This window comes from Lissotriton vulgaris, unplaced genomic scaffold (genome assembly GCF_964263255.1).
Source record: "Lissotriton vulgaris unplaced genomic scaffold, aLisVul1.2 SCAFFOLD_2870, whole genome shotgun sequence".
NCBI lineage: Eukaryota > Metazoa > Chordata > Amphibia > Caudata > Salamandridae > Lissotriton > Lissotriton vulgaris.
Window position 1 is genome coordinate 218586 of NW_028244003.1, and position 13245 is coordinate 231830.

At 46.3% G+C, this 13245-nt stretch overlaps 1 protein-coding gene across 1 annotated transcript in view; it reads right to left on the reverse strand.

The window, feature by feature from the left end:
- Positions 1–13245, reverse strand: part of LOC147668181 (putative cation-transporting ATPase 13A4) — a 197309-nt gene that overhangs the window by 116439 nt on the left and 67625 nt on the right. Inside the window, exons 6-8 of the mRNA XM_086948722.1 lie at positions 8348–8498; positions 4340–4426; positions 2225–2381 (exon numbers count right to left, since the gene is read on the reverse strand). Of these exons, the coding sequence (XP_086804848.1) occupies positions 2225–2381; positions 4340–4426; positions 8348–8498 (395 nt within the window). The remainder of the gene's footprint in view (positions 1–2224; positions 2382–4339; positions 4427–8347; positions 8499–13245) is intronic.

Genomic DNA, 13245 nt, shown 5'->3' on the forward strand with positions numbered 1-13245 from the left:
GACAGCTAACCTCTCAAGAACAAACAACTTCTGCTCAATCTCTACGTTTCCGACACTAGCAAAGCTCTTTGAGAAACGTGTACATGTTCAACTATGCAACCACACAGACAAATTTGGTCTCTTAGATCAATTCCAATCCAGATTCCGCCATGGCCACAGCACTGAGTCAGCACCCACACACATGGTTGATGATACACTAATATTGTTGGATCAGAACCTTCTTATCCTCCTTGACCTCTCGTCAGCGTTCGATACGGTCAAACTTGACAACCTCCTAGACCTACTTAACTGTAGGATGGAACAATCAGGACGATTCTTAACTGGTTTGCCTCTTTACTCCAGAAAAGGGCTCAAAGAATCAAGGTCAACAAGTCCCAATCCAACCCCACACAGGTCACGTTAAGGGTCCCTCGGGCGCCTTCGCTCTCACTCACTCTTTAACTTATCCATTGAACCTCTAACTGAATTGTTGAATTTGTCGAACATCCACTATCACATGTCTGTAGATGACACAACATAAACTTCAAAATCTCTCCGCCAAAAATATTAGTTCTCTAAAATCAATTCTACAAAAAACACAAAAGTGGCTGACTGGTAACCCTCTCAAACTAAACGCTCTAAAAACAGAATTCCTCTTAATTGCCCTACCCGATCACTCACCTGACATCGCAGAGTGGATAAAACAATAGGCAGCGCTAAATTGCGTACCACACATCAAAGAGTCCATGAGATCTCTAGAAATAACGCTGGACAAGAATCGGAACATTTAGGAGCACATCGGCTCTGCCACCAACGGAGCAAACGTTCACATGAGCATCTTAAGAAAATTAAAACCCTTCCTTCCCCCGGAGGACCTTGAGTCTGCTGTTCAAGCTCTAGTGATTCCCAGGTTGGACTATGGGAGCGGCACCCTTTGTGGCATACTCAGAGCTCAGCTCGTGCCACTAAGGGCCTCTCGTAACTCTGCTGCTAGATTCATTACAGGATCAAAAAGAACCAATCACATCACTCATGACCTGAAATCTCTTACGTGGCTTCCATATGAGGCAAGGATTCACCTGAAATTACCTGAATGACCCATAAAGCCCTCCACTTCAACACTCCGAGATACCTTGCACCAAAACTAAAGACTTCCGGTGGCGTCAGAGCATCTTGAGGCACTAGTTCCCTACGACTGAAACCACCACAAGTTTGTAAAATATAACTGAGCCTTCTCATGCATGGCCCGGAAATCTGGAACTCCCTTCCCCCTGAAATCAAAATGACCACTCAACTGCGTCATTCAAGAAAAAAGTAAAAAGGATACTGATAAATAAATTTGTGTCGAAGAATACAGGAACTATACTCCAGGACATGATTTACCCCTAAGCTTGCATGCATGCTTATTTCTCACAGACTGTATGCTTATTCTGTTTTATTGGCTGTTGTCCGCATAGGACCTGTGTTAGTCTCTTTAGAGACTCTCCCTTACCATGTCCCTCCTTGATGATGCGTGGCATTTTTATACATGTCGCCTTGATCATTGTAAAGCGCTCGGTTACCCGCTAGGATCATGTTTGCAATATAGTAAACTTTATAAATGAAGAAATAAAGCAGGGAGGAAACACACTTTCTAAATTTTAGGTCAAAAGGGAACTTTAGAAAAAGCAAACAAAAGAGACATGGATTCCCACAAAGTCTTTGATGTGGTTTTCTTTCTTGGGCAGTGAGGTGGCCACATTGGAAGCCTCTGGTCCCCATAACTACAACTCAGAGGAATTTTACACAGATCTAAAACAAGCAGCCAGAATAACATTTAGAGATTACAACTCTTCTAAACCCCAAGATAATATGGTTTGTATTTGGATTTAGAAAGGATTGTATTTTATAGTTTTGTTTGCATTTAGAGAGGATTGTATTTATACTTTTACTTTTGGAAAAGAGATGGAGGGTTCTGTTTAACCTTATTAAGGAGAGAGGGCAGTCCAGACCTTAACTCTGTCTCTTTGCTAACACAGGTGTAAAGCAAACCTAAGTGACACCCTCCATCATGTTCCTAGGTCACGGCCAACCAACTCTGACCAAGGGAGCTCAGAAGGGGCGGTTTGTGGGGCTGTGGCACGATTAATCTTTCTTAGGAGATTTAATTATTTCCTTTGGACCAGTCCATTTTTGTTTTACACAACTTTAAAACGATTTCCTTCTAGTTGAGCTTCATTTAGTTTACAGTGATTTGTAAAGTCACCTGTGTCTTGTCGGCAGAAACTGGCCACCATCTCAGGAGCGCCCTTCATGAAAGCCACGTGGTCGTCGCCTTCGATGACCTGGGTGATGACCGACATCCGCTGGAGCCCAGAGGAAAATGGGAACTGGTGCAAAACGTTGATCCCTTCCACAGGAACCTGTGAAGGAAACAGAAGAGAAGGTTGAAGAATTACAGTAGAAATACCATCAATTCTCACCAGCAAATCCTCTGACCCGTCCACATCCTGCATCATTTTCATGGTCTCCAGTGCATGTTTCAGCTGCTCTTCACCTTAAGCAGCCTGAGAGAGAGTGTCGTGGTTTCTGCAGCAAAACTACAATTATCAATGCCAGTATTTCCCCCAAGATTGGGGGTTGAAAAGCAAACATCATGTTATGTTCTCCAGTTACCATTTTTCTGATGGGGACTCTGTCTCCCTGCAGATTCCTCATCTCTAGAAGTGTATCAGGGTTAGAGACTGGATTCACAACCTTTCAACCCTTCTCCGTGGGCAACAGGTGGAACCGGAGGAAGTCCACGGGGGCATCTGAGAAGCACCCCTGGAGGTGCCACTCGCACGTGTGATGATAGTGCCACCGGCAGTTGAGGCAAGAAAGAGAGAGCCAAGGAGGGCATCTAAGAAGCACCCCTGGAGGCACCACTCGCATGTGTGATGATAGTGCCCCCCGAAGTAGAGGCAAGAAAGAGACAGAGCCAGAGGAAGGGCATCTGAGAAGCACCCCTGGAGGTACCACTCGCACGTGTGATGATAGTGCCCCCCGAAGTAGAGGCAAAAAAGAGAGAGAGAGAGAGTCCAGAAGGGCATCTGAGAAGCACCCCTGGAGCAGTAGCGGTCGGTCGTGGGAGTGCTGCCGGGCGGTGAAGTGGGGATGGGGAGAGATAGGGTGGTGGGGGTGGGAGCGGATGGGGGGGTAGTAAACTATTACGGCTGATTACAGGTAGGTAAACATAAAAATAAATAAAATGGATTTTGTTGCGTGCACTGCATCGCATTTGGCGACGCAGTGCGCGCAATGAAATTTGGTTGATTTATTTTTATGTTTACTTACCTGTATTTGGCCATATGCCGTAGATTACTAACCCCCATCCTGCCCCTCCCCACGTCACCGCCTGGCAGCATTTCCACCACTGACAGCAACTGTCCTGGATGTGCCACTCGCACGTGTGATGTTTGTGCCCCCGGCAGTAGAGGCAAGAAAGAGACAGAGCCAGAGAGTCCAGGAGGGCAGCACCCAAGGAGGCGCCACTTGCACTAGTGATGTTTGTGCCCTCTGCAGTAGACGTAAGAAAGAGTCATAGAGGGTCCAAGAGGGCATCTGAGAAGCACCCCTGGAGGCACCACTCGCACGTGTGATAATAGCGCTCCCGGCAGTGGAGGCAAAAAGGAGAGGCTGAGCAAGTGCATCCGAGAAGCACCACTTGCACAAGTGATGTTAGTGCCCTGGCATCCTGTTGGGTTTTAAGAAGTGGGACTTGAGACTTCAAATGTTAGTCGAGTGTCAGTGAAGGTGATGAACCGCTCTTGTAAATATCGGTGTCCCACACTTAGAGATACCAGCCTCCCCCATGTAGAGGAAGTGGTCAAGGAGAATGCATAAACACACTAGATATATGTTCTATTTCCAAGACGGAGCCTCCTGAAAACCAGCACCAGCGCTATACCCCCCGCTCAGGACACCGCCTCACTCCATGATGCCAGGGTCGCTGTTTACAGTCTGGGGCTTCACCTGAAACATCTAATACATTCTGGGTGTTGCAATCATGCTCGGCTTCCATTAAACGTAGTAGACTAACACACCCTAAATCAGTCACTGGCAGGTGAAAATCCCAGAACTGGGTGATTTGAAATGAAGTGGCCACCATGGCACCCTCTTCTAGCCCAAGCTTTAAGGTGTCCAGTTTGACCCAACCACAAGCAAAACATGGCACAAAAACGGATTATTGATGTACATCACCTGTGACCACTGCGACAATGAAGCACTGTTGTCACCAAGAACAGCAAACTCTTTTTGAGACAATTGACGAACTCCGGGATGGAAGGAGGCGCGCATTATTACTTTGCACACGTAGAGTGTTGTGTATTTTGATTCTTACCGGGCTGGCTTTCGGTCCAGGTTTCACGATCATGCCTTGTGTGGAGTCTTCGCCATCTGCGTCTTCGCCGTTTACATCTTCTATTTCCTGTTGGAAGAATGGGCAGGGTTAGCCGGAAGTGCTGGTGGTGCCAGTGTAGCAGCAGGGTAACGCTGATGGTACTAAACCCATTGGATCAGTCACTGGGGCAAATTTCGGAAGGACATTGAAGCCCACTCTTGATAGAAAGGCTGCTGTGACAGTGGAGATGACAGGAAGGCATTATTCACGTGGCCCTGGCATCCACAAAGAGACCTTCCAGGCGGCATACCCTGGTCTCTGCGTCAGTCGTGCACAACCATCCATGGAGCCATCACCCAGATCAGCAGGTCCATGTGAGGCTCACATGGAGAATGAATCTGCTCTGTAACTTTATGGACATGCCTCTGTCCCAGAGGAAGATTAGCTTTATACGGCCATGGTGCTCCAGAGGCGGAGCCTTTCACACGTCATGCAAGGAACATGTGACATCACTAGCGCACCTCAAGTTCTAAGCCCCTGCCGTTCACACAAGCTAGTGTGAGGTAGAGGTCCTTCTCTCCTCCTCCATAGAGAGGGGTTCTTCCTTCGGGATGTACCATGAAGTGCACACACCTAAGCCACTGAGGCAAAGCGAATAAAGTGCAGTGGATGTGGGTCTGTGGATTAAAGCTCCGTTGGATTTAGTGCCAGAGGACGCAGCGGAGTGGAGGGGCCGACGAGGTGGGCCGGAGATTGATAGGAAACATCAGGTAAATACCCTGCAGCCCAACACAGTTAACAACAAATAAAAAGTGGAGTGCACGGTTTCAATGATGCCAGTGGGTGCACAGATGCAGAGAAAGCTGGTTCTGTGTGCACTGCAAGAATCCATGCTGACGACAAACTCTTGAGCAGGAGCCAGAAACTGACCTCTACACACTCCAGGTATATTTTGTAAGGAAAGACAGCTCGGATTCCGGCCACTAGTTAGACAATCTGTAGATCCCAGGCTAGGTTGACTCCGCAGTCTTGCGACAACAGGGTTTGAGAGCAACTGACATGGCTCAGGACATTCAAGGAGTTGCAATATCCAGCGCAGCATGAGTTTGAGGGACACTGAAGGTTTGAGGCTCATACCAAGCCATGAACAAGATGCCTTCAGGTCAGGCTGTGAATATCATATGGTTTAAAGGAGTCCTTGCATCTAGAGTAGGCTCAGGGCATTTACAGAAGCTTCAGGGAGGACTCCCTAAACCAGAAGAAAGAATTTACAGGTCTAACAGTTTCCACACCTGAGCTCAAAGAGGGGAATGGTTTAGACGGGAAACATCATTTACCACGAAGGCATTACCACTAATGACGTTTACCACGTGACAGTTACCACACAAACGTCTTTACAACGAGGGTGCCTTCCACGACCGTCTTTACCACGGGCTGGGGGGGGAGACGTGGTATTCCTTCAAGTCGTTCTGCGTGGGCTTGGGGGGGCTGGGGGGGGCTCAGGGGGGGGCTGGGGGGGGCTCGGCCGGGGGCTGGGGGGGTCTCCCCCCAAAACAAAAAAACAAACAAAGAAGCAGGTTACTCAAATTAAAAAAAACGCACTTCAGTACCACCGAAATAAAAGGAAAGTGTCTCCCCCAAAGACGTGCCGTGTACGTCAAAATAGCAGTTCTTTTTTAGTTTTGGAAGACGTGTTTTGACGCTTGTTTCGATGGTGGATGGAAGTACGGGCTGCTGGTGAAAGACAGGAAGGTGTCAGGTAAGAAAATAATCTTTATCATTTGTTCTTAAAGGACATTAAAATGCGTGGTATAATCCTTCGTTGCAAATTCCAGCGTGGTAAAGCCACTTGCGAACTAAAATTCGCGTGGTAATGCCATGCGTGGAACTTGTAATCGTGGTAAAATCATATATTCGGTTTAGACCTTATACACAAAAGCAAACCATGGACCGAGCTCAGATTGGCGCCCTTGTCTCTTTTTGGAATAAGAAACAATACACGTGTGACCCAGGACCACGTGAAGGGACCTTCTCTTCTGCCACTCTCCCTCCAGTCTACTCACCACCCTCTTCTTAGTAACTCCTTTCTCCTAAATAATGACTCAGTCTTCCCATCCCACCTCTTTTCTCATTCTTCCTTTCTGATCATCAACCCTGTTATTCCTTTTTTCATCCCATCACTCACTCACCCCCCTCTTCATGTGTCTCCTTGTATCTCATGTTCACCATCATTCGTTATTCTTCTCGCCTTTCCTTATCCTTCTGTCCATGAGCTCCTGCACCTGATGCTCTCTCTACTCTCTTTCCCCCCATGTTCACTGTCACAACTTCTCTAAATCCCCTTCTTATCAATTTTATTTCTTTAGTTGATTTCACAGTTTCACCCTTTCATTTACCCAAAGGCCACTAGCAACAGACACCTTACCTAGTCAGTGATGTCAAACATTATATCTAGCCCACGGAAACAAACTTAACACCCAACCTGCAACGTAGGACATCACACCCAACCAGTGACGTTGACATCTTACCCAACCAGTGACACAGGACATCAAACCCAACTAGTGGCACTGGACATCAAACCCAACCAGTGACGTTGACATCTTACCCAACCAGTGACACAGGACATCAAACCCAACTAGTGACACTGGACATCAAACCCAACTAGTGACACTGGACATCAAACCCAACCAGTGACACTGGACGTCAAACCCAACTAGTGGCACTGGACATCAAACCCAACCAGTGACACTGGACGTCAAACCCAACTAGTGGCACTGGACATCAAACCCAACTAGTGGCACTGGACATCAAACCCAACTAGTGACACTGGACATCAAACCCAACCAGTGACACAGGACATCAAACCCAACCAGTGACACAGGACATCAAACCCAACTAGTGACACTGGACGTCAAACCCAACTAGTGACACTGGACATCAAACCCAACTAGTGACACTGGACATCAAACCCAACTAGTGGCACTGGACATCAAACCCAACTAGTGACACTGACGTCAAACCCAACCAGTGACACGGGACATCAAACCCAACTAGTGGCACTGGACATCAAACCCAACTAGTGACACTGACGTCAAACCCAACTAGTGACACTGGACATCAAACCCAACTAGTGACACTGGACATCAAACCCAACTAGTGGCACTGGACATCAAACCCAACTAGTGGCACTGGACATCAAACTCAACTAGTGACACTGGACATCAAACCCAACTAGTGACACTGACGTCAAACCCAACCAGTGACACGGGACATCAAACCCAACTAGTGGCACTGGACATCAAACCCAACTAGTGACACTGACGTCAAACCCAACCAGTGACACGGGACATCAAACCCAACTAGTGGCACTGGACATCAAACCCAACTAGTGACACTGGACATCAAACCCAACTAGTGACACTGGACATCAAACCCAACTAGTGGCACTGGACATCAAACCCAACTAGTGGCACTGGACATCAAACTCAACTAGTGGCACTGGACATCAAACTCAACTAGTGGCACTGGACATCAAACCCAACTAGTTACACTGACGTCAAACCCAACCAGTGACACGGGACATCAAACCCAACTAGTGGCACTGGACATCAAACCCAACTAGTGACACTGACGTCAAACCCAACCAGTGACACGGGACATCAAACCCAACTAGTGGCACTGGACATCAAACCCAACTAGTGACACTGGACATCAAACCCAACTAGTGGCACTGGACATCAAGCCCAACTAGTGACACTGGACATCAAACCCAACTAGTGGCACTGGACATCAAACCCAACTAGTGACACTGGACATCAAACTCAACTAGTGACACTGGACATCAAACCCAACTAGTGGCACTGGACGTCACACCCACCCACTGACATTGGCCATCACACCCAACCAGTGACGTTGACAATTGTACATCCAATCAGCGACATCAAACATCTTGCCCAACTTGCCGTGCCATTAAGCGTCTTACCAGCGCAGTGATGTTGAGCATCTTACCCATCCAGTGGCCTCGAACATCTTCAGGTCCAGCGGATCACCCTGAACTTTGCCTTCGAGAACTATGAGCGAGTGGCAGGTGGCCATGGCGCCAAGAAGTGGTCCCCAGGGCAGTGTAAATCTGGTGTTCACCATGAGAACATTCTGGAAACTATTGAGAAGAACAGCAAAAGGTTTGTCGCAAGTTGGCACTTTTGGTTGAGAATTGCATGAACAATGGTCTTGCAAACATTTTAAGTTCTGCATCACAACACTTATTTATTAAGGTGTTTACTAGCGCTCTTCATACCAAAGATCTGTTACTCCTTAGAGCTCAGCAGAGAGCATGCAGCTTGCTGCTCAGAGGGAAGCGTGCACTCCAGTGGGCAACGATAGAGTAACAAGTCTTACTTCCCTTCAGGTCACTGTGATGAGTTCAATCTAAGACCAGGGTACGATGTCCCACTCTTAGAAATGTTCTGAATCACGCGCTGTGTTCATGCTTCAGGGGGGGGTGAGGGCGGTGCATTGTCTTGTCTCACCCTGCCACCTGTCTCCTGATTTCATCATCTCAATGACCATCAGTTGGGAGGACTCTTAACCCCTTGGGTGCTGAGGCAGCTCCAGCACCAACGCTAAGCTCCAGCTCCTTGGTTCAATGACACCTTAAAAACTGAAAAAGCCAAACGTAAAGAGCTGGAACGGCGCTGGAGGAAAGATTATGCTTTGGAATCTAGGATCACCTATACTAAGGCTAGGAATTACTACCATAACCTTTGTAACACAGCTAGAGCCAGCTTCAGCTCTAAAACTATCTCGGACGATGCTAATAGCCCTAAAACTCTTTTCAGATTAGTGAAAGAACTGGCCAGATCTGCAACTATTGCAAAGCCTCTACCTCTCAACAATCGTCAATGTGACGATCTTGCTTGCTTTTTAATGGACAAAATCGAAAAAATACATGTAGAAATCACTAATTCTCATGCCAGTAGGCACACGTTACAGAAATCCATAAATTCATCCCAGAATACTAACCCTGAGGTTACCCCCCACTTGGAGCTCTCTACTGAGTCTAACTTATGTTCCTCCTATTTAGACTCTCGGCCCCTTTTAAATGTGGTTTCCTTTAAAAACATACTAGATAATGTCAAGTCTGGCTCCCCAAAAGACCCTCTCCCAATTTCAATATTAAAACAACTGGATACCCCCCATCAACATATCATCTTAAGTACTCTTAACTCCTCTTTATGTGAATCTATAGTCCCTACTCATTGGAAACATGCTATGGTGACCCCTCTTTTAAAAAAAAACACGGCTGACCCAGCTGCTCTTTCTAACTACCGGCCTATCTCCCTCTTGCCAGCTTTTTCTAAAATTCTCGAGAGACACATTCACTCATCTTTCTCAGTTCACCGAAGCAAATAACATTTTACACCCCTCCATTCCAGTTTCCGAACTGGTTTTTCCACTGAGACTACTCTGCTGGGAGTCACAGAGAGATTACGACATCATTTGGATGCTGGTGAGACAGTGGCGCTCATTTTATTAGACCTCAGTGCAGCGTTTGATTCGATCTCTCTCTCCATTCTAATTACGACACTGCGATCTTTTGGTATTCGTGGCTCTGCCCTAGAATGGATTATTTCCTTTCTGGACAACCGTTCTTTTCAAATCTTTTCTGCGACAGCCAGCTCATCCACCTTATGGGGTTCCTCAGGCCTCTATTTTAAGCCCTTTGCTTTTTAACCTGTATGTCAGGCCTTTAGCTGACATGGCTGAACTAGTTGGCCTGACGCTTTTTACATATGCTGATGACTCCCAGATTATCTTCTCTCTTCCAACTCCGACCCCTGTACTCCATCTCTCCTTCAGCAGGGCCTCGTGATATTGCGAAATGGATGAATAACAGCTACCTCAAGCTGAATGCCGATAAAACTGAGGTCCTTATCCTGGGAAGGAGGAAAGATCTCTGGGGTCCACAACATTGGCCAGCTGAAATGGGGGCCCTCCCGCAACCCGTTAGTCATGTCCGAAATTTGGGCATAATTATTGACGACGCCTTGACAAGGCATCATCAAGCAACCAAGGTTACAGCAGTGTGCTTTACCATTCTAAAATGGCTTCGGAAGATCATTTGGATGTTGCCAACCACTACACAAAAAACTGTAGTTCATGCCCTCATCACCTCACGGTTGGACTATGGGAATGTTTTGTACCTGGGTTCAAACAAGGCTGTCATCCGCAGGCTGCAGCTGGCCTAGAATTCTGCTGCAAGACTTCTTTGCAGAGTTCCTAGAACTTCTTCCATCTCCGGGTCTCTCCGTGACTTACATTGGCTCAGGGTGGAGAATCGTATCAAGTTCAAAACCCTGAGCTACATGTTTAAGATTAAACACGGTTCGGCCCCATAATATTGACAATCTCTTGTCTGTCCTTACGTTCCCACTCGTCCCCTGCAGTCGGCCACTCTCGGCAACTTAAAGGTACCTAGGTTCAAACTCACCAGGATGGGTGGTAGATCATTTTCTTATCTCGGCCCGACCCTTTGGAACACTCTTCCCCTGGCTATTCGTCATGAACCTGTTTACACCCGCTTTCGCAGAGCTCTTAAAACCTGGCTAATTGACCAGTAATTGATATGCCACTTCCGCTTCGATCTACACCTAATCTCTTATGGCGCTGGGATACCCTTTTTGGGTGGCTGTTGCGCCCTATAAATGTAAATAATAAATAAATAAATATAAATAAGCTAAGCTCCTTGGTTTTTATTTCAAGGCACTTTCCTCTTTACGATTCCTTTTTTCTTTAAACACCAAAGGGATCAAGGAAAGGTTCGAGTGGTTTTCCCGCATTTTGGGGATTCTAAAGTTACCCAGCGTTTTTAGATTCATATGGAAGGAAGAGGGAAAACTGCAAAAATCTAGCATTTTTTTAAAAATGGGGGAAAAGATGCTCTGTTCCAGAAAGCATTATTTTCCCCAAAAATAGCAGAAACAAAAAGGTCTGCTGTGCTGATATCACCATCTTTGGTGTTTTCAGGAAGAAGCAGAGTTGTTTCTAAAACTTGATTTTTAACCAGTACTTTTGAATTTTTGTTAGGCCATTTTCCTGTTTATGTGGACCCTATCTAGTTACAACTTTTGTGGCCAAGCCAGTTTGAAACTTATGGATGAACCCAAAGATCTAAAGATTCCTAAACAGGAGACAAAATGTCGAATTCTGCAGCAGGTCATTCGTGTGGATTGCTCATGGTTTTCTCAAAGACACTAATCACTGAAATAAAAAAATAAAAAAAATAGAACTAGATGACAACGTCTTCATTGGTAAATCTTTGCCCCAATAGAGATTTAGAAATCTCTCTACCGTTCCATTGGTCTGGCCCTTCTGGTCCCAGGGATATATTGTATTTGGTTGCCTAAAAACAAGCGATAGCCGAAGGCACCAGCTGCTCTGCCGATTATGATACTATCTGTGGACCGACCATGCAGCAATTCACAGGGTAAAATCTAATGATTGAAAATGGATATGAATGAAACCTAAACATGCCTGAAATGTGCACAAGCAACTGAGTTTAGAAACAGTGGTGATTTGTACACCTCTGAATTTGGGGTTACCCATACTATCATGGACTTCAGAAGGCATTTTGCAAAATGTGTTATTCTGGTAAGCTGGCTTACATTTGGAATTGTAAAAGTGGAGAAAAATTCAATTGAACTAACAAATGTTCTACCGTTCCCTCATTTTTCCTGATGAAAACTGTACCCTGTGCGGCTGGGCTTATCGGCTGTCACCGGAAAGCAACATGGAGACATCAAAAAATTTGCCTTGAAAACTGGCACATTCGAGTGACGAATGTAGCTGCGGTATTCATGCCCAGCAAACCTACTGAGGTCAGACATTTTTAAAAACTAGACACCCAGGGGAGTCCAGGGCTATGTGACCTGGGTCTTGATCACTAACTTTTCTTACCCAGAATACCCTGTAAACGTCAAACTTTGTCTAAACACACATTTCCCACATATTTCTGTGAGGGAAAGTTCCAGAATCTGTGGGGATCCACAAAATTCCTAGCACCCAACCTTCCCACAGCTTGTGATACAAACGGTACCCAACTGGTGTGGCTGGGGCTGTCACCGGTGACAGGATAGGCTCCAAAACCCCACACAAGTAGAGCACCCCGTTTATCACACAAAAATAAACTCCGAAGCTCTTCCCTTGCGGCTCGACAAATAGTCAAAAGCTGTATGCAGGTTGATCCATATCCGTCCTCCGCACTGTGGTCATTCTTTGAAGTTCTGGCACTTTGCTGAACCCTTAAACATTTTAAGGAGCCGCTTTTTACATTTACCTGCAGTCAACGAAGCCCGTGCAATAAATCTTTGTAATGTAACACAATGGAAAATAGTGACTGTGAGGCAGAAGGGCGCACAGGGCCTCGGTGGACTTATGCATCCACTGAAGGTGGCCTTGGACCTCGTGTTCACAGGGTTGAATCCCAGCAGGGCCACTAAGTATTTCATCCTTCCGAGGTCGATAGAATGAGTACCATAAGCCTTTGTTACCAGAGCGCTCTACAGGAAATGCATACCTCAAAAAATGTCTCAGAATATAGGGAAGCATGAGCTGGCACCGACCATTAACCTTGAACATCTCTGCCCGCGCCAGGCACCAAGGTGGCAGCTCACCATGGTGCACCACAGTCCGCCATCTTAGACTTCCAAGAGCACGAGCATGCTTGAATGCCGCAGATGGTATGAACTGAGATGAACATACAATGGAACTCTTTTCTTCAAATACAAAGCAAAATGCAGTCATAATTCTGGGAATAGAAATGTTAACAATATGTGTTGCATAACATGGCGTTGCAGTATTTAATTGCTATATCACTCTCATGTGAAGTATTAATTAAGCCTGGGCGG